General features: G+C 36.7%; 1 protein-coding gene across 1 annotated transcript in view; it reads right to left on the reverse strand.

The window, feature by feature from the left end:
- The window catches only part of CNTN5 (contactin 5), a 1393643-nt gene that overhangs the window by 334939 nt on the left and 1043006 nt on the right, over positions 1–15698 (reverse strand). Inside the window, exon 8 of the mRNA XM_029208299.1 lies at positions 12176–12278. Within this exon, the coding sequence (XP_029064132.1) occupies positions 12176–12278 (103 nt within the window). The remainder of the gene's footprint in view (positions 1–12175; positions 12279–15698) is intronic.

Consider the following 15698-nt stretch of genomic DNA (forward strand, 5'->3'; position numbering starts at 1 on the left):
CTGGAAGAAATGGACAAATTCTTAGAAATGCACAACCTGCCAAGACTGAATCAGGAAGAAAGAGAAAATATGAACAGACCAATCACAAGCACTGAAATTGAAACTGTGATTAAAAATCCTCCATAAAACAAAAGCCCAGGACCAGATGGCTTCACAGGCAAATTATATCAAACATTTAGAGAAGAGCTAACACCTATCATTCTCAAACTCTTCCACAATTTAGCAGAGGGAGGAACACTCCCAAACTCATTCTACGAGGTCACCATCACCTTGATACCAAAACCAGACAAGGATGTCACAAAGAAAGAAAACTACAGGCCAATATCACTGATGAACATAGATGCAAAAATCCTCAACAAAATACTAGCAAACAGAATCCAACAGCACATTAAAAGGATCATACACCATGATCAAGTGGGGTTTATTCCAGGAATGCAAGGATTCTTCAATATACGCAAATCTATCAATGTGATACACCATGTTAACAAACTGAAGGAGAAAAACTATATGATCATCTCAATAGATGCAGAGAAAGCTTTCGACAAAATTCAACACCCATTTATGATAAAAACCCTGCAGAAAGTAGGCATAGAGGGAACTTTCCTCAACATAATAAAGGCCATATATGACAAGCCCACAGCAAACATCATCCTCAATGGTGAAAAACTGAAACCATTTCCACTAAGATCAGGAACAAGACAAGGTTGCCCACTCTCACCACTCTTATTCAACATAGTTTTGGAAGTCTTAGCCACAGCAATCAGAGAAGAAAAGGAAATAAAAGGAATCCAAATCGGAAAAGAAGAAGTAAAGCTGTCACTGTTTGCAGATGACATGATACTATACATAGAGAATGCTAAAGATGCTACCAGAAAACTACTAGAGCTAATCAATGAATTTGGTAAAGTAGCAGGATACAAAATTAATGCACAGAAATCTCTGGCATTCCTATATACTAATGATGAAAAATCTGAAAGTGAAATCAAGAAAACACTTCCATTTACCATTGCAACAAAAAGAATAAAATATCTAGGAATAAACCTACCTAAGGAGACAAAATAGCCATATGCAGAAAATAATAAGACACTGATGAAAGAAATTAAAGATGATACAAATAGATGGAGAGATATACCATGTTCTTGGATTGGAAAAATCAACACTGTGAAAATGACTCTACTACCCAAAGCAATCTATAGATTCAATGCAATCCCTATCAAACTACCACTGGCATTTTTCACAGAACTAGAACAAAAAATTTCACAATTTGTATGGAAACACAAAAGACTCCGAATAGCCAAAGCAATCTTGAGAACAAAAAAAGGAGCTGGAGGAATCAGGCTCCCTGACTTCAGACTATACTACAAAGCTACAGTAATCAAGACAGTATGGTACTGGCACAAAAACAGAAAGATAGATCAAAGGAACAGGATAGAAAGCCCAGAGATAAACCCACGCACATATGGACACCTTATCTTTGATAAAGGTGGCAGGAATGTACAGTGGAGAAAGGACAGCCTCTTCAATAAATGGTGCTGGGAAAACTGGACAGGTACATGTAAAAGTAGGAGATTAGATCACTCCTTAACACCATACACAAAAATAAGCTCAAAATGGATTAAAGACCTAAATGTAAGGCCAGAAACTATCAAATTCTTAGAGGAAAACATAGACAGAACACTCTATGACATAAATCACAGCAAGATCCTTTCTGACCCACCTCCTAGAGTTATGGAAATAAAAACAACAATAAACAAATGGGACCTAATGAAACTTCAAAGCTTTTGCACAGCAAAGGAAACCATAAACAAGACCAAAAGACAACCCTCAGAATGGGAGAAAATATTTGCAAATGAAGCAACTGACAAAGGATTAATCTCCAAAATTTACAAGCAGCTCATGCAGCTCAATAACAAAAATACAAACAACCAATCCAAAAATGGGCAGAAGACCTAAATAGACATTTCTCCAAAGAAGATATACAGAATGCCAACAAACACATGAAAGAATGCTCAACATCATTAATCATTAGAGAAATGAAAATCAAAACTACAATGAGATATCATCTCACACCAATCAGAATGGCCATCATCAAAAAATCTAGAAACAATAAATGCTGGAGAGGGTGTGGAGAAAAGGGAACACTCTTGTACTGCTGGTGGGAATGTGAATTGGTTCAACCACTATGGAGAACAGTATGAAGGTTCCTTAAAAAACTACAAATAGAATTACCATATGACCCAGCAATCCCACTACTGGGCCTATACCTTGAGAAAACCAAAATTCAAAAAGAGTCATGTACCAAAATGTTCATTGCAGCTCTATTTACAATAGCCGGGAGATGGAAACAACCTAAGTGCCCATCATCGGATGAATGGATAAAGAAGATGTGGCACATATATACAATGGAATATTACTCAGCCATAAAAAGAAATGAAATTGAGCTATTTGTAATGAGGTGGATAGGCCTAGAGTCTGTCATACAGAGTGAAGTAAGTCAGAAAGAAAAAGACAAATACCGTATGCTAACACATATATATGGAATTTAAGAAAAAAAAATGTCATGAAGAACCTAGGGGTAAGACAGGAATAAAGACGCAGACCTACTGGAGAACGGACTTGAGGATATGGGGAGGGGGAAGGGTGAGCTGTGACAGGGCGAGAGAGAGTCATGGACATATACACACTAACAAACGTAGTAAAGTAGATAGCTAGTGGGCAGGAGCTGCATGGCACAGGGATATTGGCTCGGTGCTTTGTGGCAGCCTGGAGGGGTGGGATAGGGAGGGTGGGAGGGAGGGAGATGCAAGAGGGAAGACATATGGGAACATATGTATATGTATAACTGATTCATTTTGTTATGGGGCAGAAACTAACACACCATTGTAAAGCAATTATACCCCAATAAAGATGTTAAAAATAAATAAATAAATAAAAGGAAAACTGTGTTTTTGAGAATTGTTATACGTAGTCATGAGGTTACATAATACTAAAAACCTTTGTATTGTAAAAACTTAGTATTAATTATTTTTGTAAATTGATAAATCTTATTGGAAAAGTAGAAAATAACAATAATGATGATCATTATAGTAATAAATAAATAAAATTAGTTTTTCTTTAACACCACCCAGAGAAGAGATGTTTTTAATCTTGACAGACGGTATATATACAGAAATATTTTGAGAAGAGAAGGGCAATACAACAACTTGCAATGACTTGATAGTTACAGCCCATAGGGAAGTCCACTCTCTTTGTTCTAGCTCTGTGCTCATAAGCCACCTACTTTCTAATTACTCATGTTTTCTACTGAGGGCATTATTTATTTCTATAGACAACCAGTTCTGGTTACTAGCAAATTATCACAGATTTTTCTGATTTATCAGAGTGACTTTGGTAGGACAACTCTATCATGCTAGAACCCATATATCACTTGTAAAAAATATGTTTCTGATATTTATACATACAGGAAGAGACACTACTGTATGAGGCCCTACCATGGTGAAGCCATCTTATGAGGTGCAGACTAATAGAGCCACTTTTAATTTTACAGTCTGAATACCTATGCATATGTGGTCTCAGGCTTAGAATTTTCTGATATATTAGTTTATTCTTGATTTCTCTTGATAATATATAAATACCTGTTGTATTAATGAATGATTTAATTCAATCCATGAAGGTTCACTTTACACCAACAAAGTGGGAATGAATTTAAGAGACATTTATGGTGATTAAACAGGTGAAGATGAAACGGAAGGAAGAGTGAAAGATATGACTTTATACTCTGAGTGGCTGTCTCACCTCCAGTGGCAGTAAAAACTCCTCTTGTAGGTAAATGAGGGGGTATGGTGTGGGAGATGTATTTGAGTTGGAGTTCTAGGAATCCAGCCTGGACCCACCAGGGTCTCGTTTGTGGAACGAGACTCTTAAAAGTGGTGTTTCTTATTGACTCATTGTACTATGAATAAAGCCTACTTGTCATATGTTTATTTTTGTCATATCGATATTGTTTGAGCTAGGGGAGTATCAAAACTTGTCCACTAGATAAAGGAATTTAGAATGTTAGGATGTTTTTATATATAATTTTTAGAATGATTTGATACTAAATTGGTAATTTAGGTACTAAGCATTGGTAAAATGCATGTGATTAGTATTTTAAAATTTTATATTTTTCATTTCAGCAACGCTGAAAATTTGAATGTGTCATGATCAAGTATGACTTACAAATACAATACACCTTCCTTTACACCTTCCTCTCCCTAACTTTAATAGCCAAGTAACCTACCTCAAACCCGGGACATCATCACTGACCTCCCTCAAACCTAAAAATCTCTCAAGTACAATTCTTTTTTTATTTATTTTATTTTTTTAAAACACTTATTTTTGGCTGCGTTGGGTCTTCCTTGCTGCACACAGTCTTTCTCTAGTTGCAGCGCATGGGCTTCTCATTGCGGTGGCTTCTATTGTTGTGGAGCATGGGCTCTAGGCGCATGGGCTTCAGTAGTTGCAGCATGCAGACTCAGTAGTTGTGGCTCATGGGCTCTAGAGTGCAGGCCCAGTAGTTGTGGCACACGCACATAGCTGCTTCCCGGCATGTGGGATCTTCCCAGATCAGGGATCGAACTGGTGTCCCCTGCATTGGCAGACAGATTCTTAATCACTGCACCACCAGGGAAGCCTCTACAATTCTTTTTCTCTATTTTATCTTCCTGAGGGAGATACTGATTCCTTATATCCTCTTTATGAATGTTAATGGCCAACCAATTTCTGATCCCTCAATCAACTTCCAGTGGAAGAGGTTATCCTATGAAACTCCAGGGAAATTCATCCAAAATAAAGCTGTTCGATGAGTCTAAAATAATCCAAGTAAAAAGCTCAGTCATTTTGGAATTATCTCTTGCTTTATGCTCTTCATGACTTGTACTCTATACTAATATTCCTAATCACCGAGATACTTGAATGCATCTAGAAAAAGAGTTGATATGATAAAAATGGAAATTACTCTCAGCAACTGAAAAGTGGTATGGTAAGTTGAGAGGAGCATTAGTTTTAGAATCAGAAGACCTAGTTCTGCCTCTATAGCATGTTAGCTGTGAGGCCTGGTGCAGGTATGTGGTTTTATGGTAAGACAGATTAAGTGGTCCTAAGAGAGCTCTGGAAAAGTTAGAAATATGATGCCTGTTAACTGTGACTCCAAATGTGAATAATAAATTGGTCTGGTGTCCCTAGAAATAGATAACACTTCTGAGTGCAAAAGTAAATAAGTAAATAAAACACTCCCTTCCATACTTGGCACTATGGAAGAATGTTGAAAATATAAAGAGCATCAAATGATGAAGCATCAGATAATTAGTCTGGCCAGCATGCCTACATGTCTTGGTCTAACCTTTCCCTGCAGAGTCTCATTTTCCCACCTACAAATTGATAGCAGTATATGTGATCTTTAAGGTTCTTTCAGCACCCATTTCCTTTGGGTACCATCTGAAATGAGGATGCATCCTTGGTTTCAACAATACTGAAGCAACCAGTAGCTCACAAGGGTAATTTTCTTGAATCCATAACATACCACTTTCCTATGATATCTAAACAATTATTGATTCCTAGACCCAGTGACTAACTCCTCTCCCCAGATTTTCCGTCAATCTAACGATTAAGTAATTTGATTTTGGTTTGATAGACAAATACCCCACAACTCCAATTTATTTTTAATTCCTACAGCCCTTAGTGACTGGCAGTTCCAAATAAACAGTATTAATAAATCATCAGTCTGTAACTAAAGAGCCGGTTCTTTGAGGAACCTTTGCCAATTGCAGACTGTGGGAAGTCTCAGGGGAATATTTGTCATTCTCACAGTTACAATGGGCCATAAGAGCAGCCATATGAGACAGCTTGGCTAAGGACCAAGGAAAATGAAACATAAACTACATCAAAAATGACTTTATGAATTGATAACTGGTGCTTTTTTATTTGCAATAAACATATAAAAAGAGAAAAAATTTACTTAATGTCCTGGTTCCCTAATAGGCATTTGATGGAGTGTAGCAAAAGATGATTTGTTAATGTTATCTGAAAGAGAGATAAGCAGGAACTAAAAAGGGCAGGAAATTGAATGTGTTCTTCCCTCCCACCTCACCACCAGGTTTCAGATGAGTCTGGAAAGGTCATTCACATAATTATTACAGTAACTGGTTCAAGGCCTTTTGAGCACAGCTGATCTGATTGTGTGTTAATGGCTGCAAAAGCAAGATAAGGAACAGGTAAAGTAAAGGAAAAAAATCTGCCTGTAAGATTGTCATAGTAGATAAACTGATGTTGTTTTATAGCATATGGCTTTTTTATTACAGAACAACCCGAAGTTTGCCCTTGTGTAAGGGGTCATTTAAGCATCAGTGACAAAATTTTACTTCTTTGTTGTTGGTGGCCGTGTGACGTATCTAGTGATCTTCCTGGGGTCTGCAAAAGGTCATATGGTGAAATGAAACCTGCCAGAAAGCTGTAGCTAATATAAAGTGGTCTGAATTTTCAGGTCCAAGACATGTGAAAGGCATCTGGAGACTTCTGTCTGACCAAACCAAGGCAATAATATACATCTTGTTACAAATAATTGACCATATTTCTCATATCTGAATTCAATTCAGTAAACATATTCAATACTTGCTGCATATAAGAATACTCTAGGGATCCAAAAATTTAGCACAGTAGACAGATACACACAGCTGCTCCAATGGGGCAGGCTAACTAGTGAAATATGGGTGCTCATATGGTTCCAAAGAAAAGATATTGAATCTCGAGTAAAATAGGTGGGAATTAATAGAGAAGTGGCATTTGACCTAAACCTAAACCCTGAAGACTGAACAAGGACTGTGAGGGCAGGGTATTTTAGACTGAAGTATCCGAGTTGCAGGCCCACATAGGCAGGAAAGCATGTGGGCATAAGACGCAGGAAAGCATGTGGGCATAAGATACAGGAAGGGGTGTCTGTGGTTGATTAAAAGATGAGTTTGAGGGGCTTCCATGGTGGTGCAGTGGTTGAGAGTCCGCCTGCCGATGCAGGGGACACGGGTTCGTGCCCTGGTCCGGGAAGATCCCACATGCCACAGAGTAGCTGGGCCCATGAGCCATGGTCGCTGAGCCTGCGCGTCCGGAGCCTGTGCTCCGCAGCGGGAGAGGCCACAACAGTGAGAGGCCCGCGTACCGCAAAAAAAAAAAAGATGAGTTTGAAAATGTAAAGTGGAACTTGTGCTGGTTATTAAATTACCATCTCTCAGCTTCACTCTTCTTACTCTGCTTTATGATACAAGGGCTAGGATTCTGGAAACCACATTTCTGCACTGCCAAGAGGGGGGCACTGGAGAGAGGCTGCAAGGATAGAGGAGGGAGAAGGGACGTACTCATTGTTGCTCACTGTCTGCTTGAGATTCCTGTGAATGGCATCTCAGTGGGGCATTCTTCCCAAAGCAGCAAAGGAACCAATTTGAGTTTTTCCAACACTTGTAGTTCTAGCTGCATCACACCACCACCTTGGAAAACTTAGCACCAGCCAGCTGGCTGGTGCTCACTCCTCAGAAGTCTGAGTCCCAGAGGAGTGCCTCCAAACATCTAAGTTTTAATGATTCCAAGTCTTCCTTTTTTTCCTTCTGCCTAAGAGATGGTAGCTACTTCTTGCACTTTCTAACTCTCCATATTTTAAAGTTCTTGTTTTGGTCTGTGTGACCTTGCTAACAACTTATATAGACTATTCTTAAACACCGAGTACCACCAGTTGAAAACATCACCAACTTTCTGGTTTTTCTTATTTACTGCATTTCTTTTTAAAAAAATGTTTCATTTTATATTGGAGTTTAGTTGATTTACAATGTTGTGTTAGTTTCAGGTGTACAGCAAAGTGATTCAGTTATACATATACATATATCTATTCTTTATCAGATTCTTTTCTCATATAGGTTATTACAGAATATTGAGTAGAGTTCCCTGCGCTATACAGTAGGTCCTTGTTGATTATCTATTTTATATATAGTAGTGTGTATATGTTAATCCCAAACTCCTAATTTATCTCTCCCCCCAACTTTCCCCTTTAGTAACTATAAGTTTATTTTCTAAGTCTGTGGATCTGTTTCTGTTTTGTAAATAAGTTCATTTGTATCACTTTTTTAGATTCCACATATAAGTAATATCATAGGGTATTTGTCTTTCTCTGTCTGACTTACTTCAGTTAGTATGATAATCTCTAGGCATACCACATTCAGAGAGAGCCACTGAAATGAAATATTTATTAGGGTCCTAAGAGATTCCTTACTTGCATTGTCCTTTGACCTCTTACCTCTCATTTCCTTTCAAGAATTTTGTGTCCGGTGTTTAAAAGCCAACCTGGGAAATATCAAAGACACACTTTCTTCCCAAACTAAAGTCACTGAGCTCAATGCTAAGTAAAAAAAGGCAACACTCTTCCTTTCTATTTCCTGCACATACCACCAACCACTTTAAAACGTTGCATAATAATGTAGTTGCAAAAAGGCAGCTAATTAAGTCTGCCTGACTCTAGCCTTCTACTCTTAATATTCAGCCCCAGTGGGTGGATGAGTGGCCAGCAAAAGAGAATGTTTAAAATGTTCATTTCCAACTTGACCCAGATCATTTCTCTCCTTTCAGAAAACATTACATCTAAATTATTAGAAGACAAATGGATCTTACTATATTATTACAGCAGTGTGGGGAGAAAAGATTCTACTGCCTCTGCGGATAACCCATTTTCCCTCTAACAACTTTTTTCGAGAACTTCTACATTATACCCAATCTAATTCTGCTAGTTTAATCCCATAATGTTGGAATTTCACCCTCTTCCCACTTTGTTGAAACTGGAGATCAGCTTGTGGGTGATCTCTTGATAATAACATTTTATATGTCTAAAACAGCCTTTTCTTCCAAAGTAATTAATCCACCTCCCCTTTTTTACACTTTGCTGTATTTGCCTTGCCTTTACACACCTTTGTTTCCTGATGGATCCTCGTTAAGCATTTCCCATTTTTCTGGGAAAATTATATTAGGTTGGCCAAAGAGTTCATTCAGTTTTTTCTGTAAGATGGCACTAGTAGCACTTAGTTGTCTTTAACTTCATTTGAAACAATTTTGCTAGATTGTATTGACAGCTGTTATATCAGCATGCATTTAAAAAAAAAAACATCAAAATTGGTGAATTTTAATATTGAAGATCGAAGAAAAAAGCAACATTTTAGGCATATTATGCTTCATTGTTTAAAGAAAGGTAAAAACGCAACTGAAATGCAAAAATAAAAAATGTGCAGTGTATGGAGAAGGTGCTGTGACTGATCGAACGTGTCAAAAGTGGTTTGCAAAGTTTTGTGCTGGAGATTTCTTGCTGGAGGATGATCCACGGTCGGGTAGACAAGTTGAAGTTGATAGTGATCAAATTGAGACATTAATTGAGAACAATCAACATTATATCAATCACACATTGAAAATCATTTGCACCATCCTGGTTACTTTAATTGCTTTGATGCTTGTGTTCCATATAAGTCAAGCAAAAAAAACTTTCTTGACGGTATCTCCACATGCGATTTTCTACTTAAATGTAATGAAAACGCTCCGTTTTTAAAACAAATTGTGACGGGCGATGAAAAGTGGATACTGTACAATAATACAGAATGGAAGAGATCGTGGTGCAAGTGAAATGCACCACCACCAACCACACGAAAAGCTGGTCTTCATCCAAAGAAGGTGATGTTGTGTATCTGGTGGAATTGGAAGGAAATCCTCTGTTATGAGCTCCGTCTGGAAAACCAAATGATTAATTCCAACAAATACTGCTCCCAATTAGACCAACTGAAAGCAGCCCTTGATGAAAAGTGTCCGGAATTAGTCAACAGAAAACCCATAATCTTCCATCAGGATAACGCTAGACCATATGTTTATTTGATGACCAGGCAAAAACTGTTACAGCTTGGCTAGGAAGTTCTGATTCATCCACCGTATTCACCAGACATTGCAGCTTCAGATTTCCATTTATTTCGGTCTTTAAAAAATTCTCTTCCAGGGAAATTTCAATTCCCTGGAAGACTGTAAAAGGCACCTGGAAGAGTTCTTTGCTCAAAAAGGTAAAAAGTTTTGGGAAGGTGGTATTATGAAATTGCCTGAAAAATGGCAGAAGGTAGTGGAACAAAAGGGTGAATATTGTGTTCAACAAAGCTCTTGGTAAAAATGACAAATATGTGTTTTATTTTTACTTAAAAACCAAAGACATTTTTTGGCCAACCTATACCTTTGCAGAATTGACCAATACTAAACATAGCATGTGACAGTCACTTTATGCATTCTTTCTGTACTCAGTGTTGTGTAATTCTATGATTCTTTTTTTTCTATGATTTTTTTTTCATAATTTTGATACTTCACATAAAGAATATCAAATGGGCAGCAGAGACCTTCTTGAGAGGCTGTGTGTTTTGTTCATCTTCCTATTTATTTATTTATTTTCATGAGGGGAGAGGGAGTAGCAAAGAAGGAGTGGAGAAGTTGAAAAAAATAAAGTATTAAAAGAACTTAATTTGACAGTTGAATCCTACCTAGAATGAAAGGGACTTTAAGGATCAATTTAGTAAGCATATTTCAAGACTTCCAAAAGTAAACACATCAAACTTATTAAATAAGCCTGCCTGGGGAAATTTCCCATATTGCTTTTTCTCCATGAATCTAGTTCTCTAATTTGTTTTACAGTATGCCCTCCTTTTGTTTGCGGCTTTAGTGCAAATTCCGGCATTTAAGAATTATTTAACTGTAGGATATACTAAAACCTTTGACATCAAGCCAAATAATTATTTTTTCATTTTTCAGAATTGATCAGTTCACTTGGGACTTTTCAGGCATACTTGGTACCACAACATGGGCAAATGGTGAAAAACATTACTTTTAAGGTATTATTTAATCTCGTGCATTTATCTAATATATATGAGTTTGGAAATCTTCCTCAGATATCTGCCAAATAACTCCTGGATGAATTTTAAATTATTGAAATATGTTTCTACTTATAGGCATCTTTTGTTGGACCACTCAACACTTTTAATAGACCAGACAACAATTTATTTTTTTTTAGTTTATTATGATCTTGCTCCTACTCAGATTTAAACAGAATTGCACATATATTATTTCAATCAGTCCTAATATTAGAAAACATGGTGATTACTATTGTCATGCCCTAAACCTCCTCTTACTAGCTGAATTTTTCATATTTATTAATATTTTTCTCACCCATAGACTACACCTACTTCAAACACATTTATAGAGCATGTTTTATCTCCAAGTACTTTATAGTTATGCTGTGGGAGTTAGCTCACCACTACTGAGTTTGAATGATTAGTAACTCTGATAGAGATGCATTTATGCAAATTATAATTATAGAGTCTAGAAAGGACTCTGAGGTCTTATCACCCTAAAAAATCCCCAAAACTACAACACTATATTTAAAATAAATCATAATACTCTAATCAAATATAATCAAAATCTCACTCCTGTTCCTATGCCCAATATTTATACTGTAAACATCATTGACAAGTGATTATATATTGTGAGATTTAAAACCTCAGAAATAGAATCATTAATCATAGCAGGCATTAGAGTGTGATGTAAATCATCTTTCTGATTTGGGGAATGATTGCATGTTATACATATTGACAGCTGGTGCTATCATGTTATCATTATTTCAGGAGAGACTGAAGTAATCAATTGCATCAGTGTAACTATTTAAGATTTTTATACTCTTGTCTTATATCTTATCAGAATCTATATCCTATACATAAGGAGGGGATAGCACCTTATCCCCTTTTTATTTCATTTCATTTTATTTCATCATTGCTGAAGGAAATTTAAGAATGATACTGAAATTTTAAGACAAGTAAGCAAAGAGATGTAAAGCTCTTCTTTTATTTAAAGACTTTTCCTTTATGTTAAAATAGCAAAACTATACACATTGTTCATAGAAATAACCAGAAAGATGATAATTGGTTACTTCGTCAATTCCCATTTGCCCTTGTTTTAAAAAATGAATAACCACCAAGGAGCTTCAAGGTTTCATTCAAGGAAAATAAAACCTAGCAAAATAAGTGATCCAAAAATAAGATATATCACATCTTAATAAATAATTGTGTCTAATTTTAGAAGGATATGTACTTACTTGCCAAGTGCAAAGCATTCCATCTTAACAGTTGTTCCCTTAGCAGCTGTAACTATGAAAGGGAAATGGACCTCAATTTTCGGCTCATATTCTCCCATCACACCTGGGAAATAAAGAATAGTCTTTAAACATTAAATGAATGTCACAATTTCTCTCCAGTCCTGTAGATTGGAAAGCACTGTGTTGTCCATATCTGTTTGAAGACTGCTAAACTTTCGATGTACTGAAATAAGAAGTACTCATAGACTGAAACATTATGATGAAATCTTAATCTTCCCTTAAGGATTGGATTGCATGTATATTCAATACCATTTAAAATAATAATTATTGAAACTGCTAATCAACATTGGTAGTTTAGCTACTGATTATATTTCAGAGGAAATAAATAACTATGAACAAATCTTATGGTAAATAATGGTGTTGATTTTTTTTTTTAAATAAGTAAATGTCTCGGAACTTTCTTCGTCATTTTCAGATAAATCAATGTTTATTTGTTAAGTCAACATATATTTATTGAATATCTATAATATGCATGCAGTTTGCTAGGCATTGTGGGAGTTATAAAGATAAATCAGCCATGGATTGTGCCCTCAAGCACTCAACAACTGTATTCTTAAAGAAACAGCATATACTCAAGGATGGGAGAAGAGCTATATACCAAAATCACTGTAATGTAAGATAGGAAGTGATGAATGCTCTGCCCTGAATGAGGTATCCCTAAAGTATTATGTGCATTTGAGGGAATTATAAGAATAGTTAGAATTTGTATAAGTGAGAGAAAGGAGAAGGTAAATGGAACTGCAGGAACAAAGACAAAGAGATAGGAAACCACCAGAAATAGGAATATTAGTTTTTCTGGCTTCTTGGTATGTGAAGGGAAATCATACTAGGAAAATTTGGAAATATAAATGGACTCCAAAAAATAGAGGACCTTGGGCTTCCCTGGTGGCGCAGTGGTTGAGAGTCCGCTTGCCGATTCAGGGGACACAGGTTCGTGCCCTGGTCCGGGAAGATCCCACATGCCATGGAGCGGCTAGGCTCGTGAGCCATGGCCGCTGAGCCTGTGCATCTGGAGCCTGTGCTCCGCAACGGGAGAGACCACAACAGTGAGAGGCCTGCGTACAGCAAAAAGAGGACCTTGATTATCAGAGCAAGACATTCAAATTTTAATCTGTAAGTAATTTGGAGCATTTGAAATTTCGAATAGGAAACTGGCATTTTGTTGAGATGTATATACTGGAATTGGAGCAGAGACCAGTAAATCAATTATATTATTTCAATAATGCAAGTTAGAAATAATGAAAACCTAGACTTGAATTATACAACAAAAAAAGAGAAGAGGCATTAGAATGAGAAAAAAAAAACAAGAAAGACTTGAACTTTGCACATAATAGGGGTACTGGCGATAAGGTTGTGGGCCTCATCAATAACAACAGTAAGATTTCCAGCTTGGGAAAGGGGTAGGTGATGTAAGTGAAAGAAAAGCATGCAGCTATGGTGGGAAACTTGATGATTTCTATTTTGGGAGTATTGTCTTTGATACCTATAAGATATTTAGAATGCAGTGAGAGGATGAAGCTGGAGATGAGTTCTGAACAGGTGATATATGCTTAATATCATCACTCACAGGTGGCAGTTAAAGCCATGAGATTGCAGAGGGCTTTCACCTATCAAAAAAACAATACACTATAACTTAGTCATTTTGCTGTATGGCAGAAATTAGCAGAACATTGTAAATCAACTATACTTCAATTAAAAAAAATCATACACTAGTGATGCCTGGTGAATTCCAGTGCTTGTGTCCTCAGGCAGCCCTGGAGCTAATTTCCCCCAGAAAATAATTTTTAGCAGATCCCTATGTGTAAAGTACCACAGAGGACACAATTGTGATTGAGCACAGATGCTTCTCTGAGGACCTTGTGTGTGTGTTTTGGGGGGTGTCTCTGTATAGGGGCATATGTGCACATAGAGATCTGCGTATGTGTATAGCTCTATGTGTAATTCCTTGGTGTGTGTGTATGGTACCAGGAGGGAGAGAGGAGGAAGAAACCCAGACAGAGGAAGAAGTAAATGTCATAAGATATGAAGGCAAGATGCACTGGGCATGCAAAGGGAGAAATGGTTACCTTTGGCAAAGAAAACCCTTATGTGTTCAATTATTTTTTTTTTTTATTTTAAATTTTGATTTGAGATGGTCCTTGAAGAAATAAAGAATGTAGACAACTTTAGATGGAAAATGTTTAAGTTCACTGAGGACAAGAATATTATCTTTGCTTTGTTGTTGTTGTTGTTGTTTTTTCCTAGTTTTTTGCAAAGCAATCATAAAGAAAATATTACTGATGTTTTCATCAGAGATTGGGCTTGTGTACACTGGCTCTGCTCATGACTAGCCTACAGCACCTCTGACAGGTCAGTGACCTCTCTGTCTCATTTTCTAATCTGAAAACTGAGGAAATAGAAGAAAACTACCATTAATGTAATACCCTGCTCTGTCAGGCTAATTCCCTTGATTCCTTCCAAGTCTAATGTTCACTGAGCACCAAGTTCCTGATACACAGCAAGTGAATTGAGAGGTTAGTACTACTCAAAACAGATGTTTAAGCACTTCTCTATCTCTTTCTCAATATTGTTTTTCTCTTCTACTTCATTTTTCCTATATCCTTCTGCCCCACCCATATATTTTCCAACTTCCTTTCTCTTTTTTTATATATATTTTTCCTGTATATCTCCTGAATGACAGTATTTGGCCTGCCTAGTGTTGCCTGGCTGAGTGTATCCAATGATGAGGAGTTTATCTTTAATGGTCTCTTAATTGGAACCCCTCATATAAGGACTTCTAGGCATCCTGTTCAGTGGCTACCTTGACTGCCCACCTGAAGCAGTCCCTGAAGTCAGCTTCTGATCTCCTCATCCACTCTTAACATTGATTCTGTAGTATTCGTGTTCCTGTCTCCCTGTTAACCTGATGATTTAATAATACATGATTTATTGTGATGCTTATTAAGCTTAAGCTTATTAAACTCAATGCCTTACTTGCATAGGTCCCTGTGAGTGCTGGCAGTTGTTGAGTTCTGTAGAATGTTGTAGAAAGGCAGTGAAAGTCAGGCTGAATTTAGAAAATATTTCTATATAATTATTTCTAGTAAATTGTTTAAAGACATCTCAGAAGAAAAGAACCTGAATCTTCAAACTCCAGTAATTTTTTTTGATTTTTTCCTAACCTAACTAAAAATTCCCTTTAGAATCCACTTTTATGTTAATACTTTTGTATTCTTTATATTAAAGAAGGTCCAATAATTGTACAACATTTCAAGCCCTTCAAAACCTGGATCTGCCTCAAAACAATACCAAGATATTACTGATATTAGGGGCTAATAGGAGTCAGACCCATGTCTTCTCTCAAATTCCCTTCCAGATAACATTTATGAATTGCAAAGAAGACATTCTTTTATAGCTTTAATTCTTAAGGATGATTCAAAGGAAAGGCATTCCTGGTAGGGTTTTGGGAAGTAATTTTTGCCCA

The sequence above is a fragment of the Monodon monoceros genome, unplaced genomic scaffold (assembly GCF_005190385.1).
Source record: "Monodon monoceros isolate NGI ecotype Baffin Bay Population unplaced genomic scaffold, NGI_Narwhal_1 Super_Scaffold_7, whole genome shotgun sequence".
In the NCBI taxonomy this organism is placed as follows: domain Eukaryota; kingdom Metazoa; phylum Chordata; class Mammalia; order Artiodactyla; family Monodontidae; genus Monodon; species Monodon monoceros.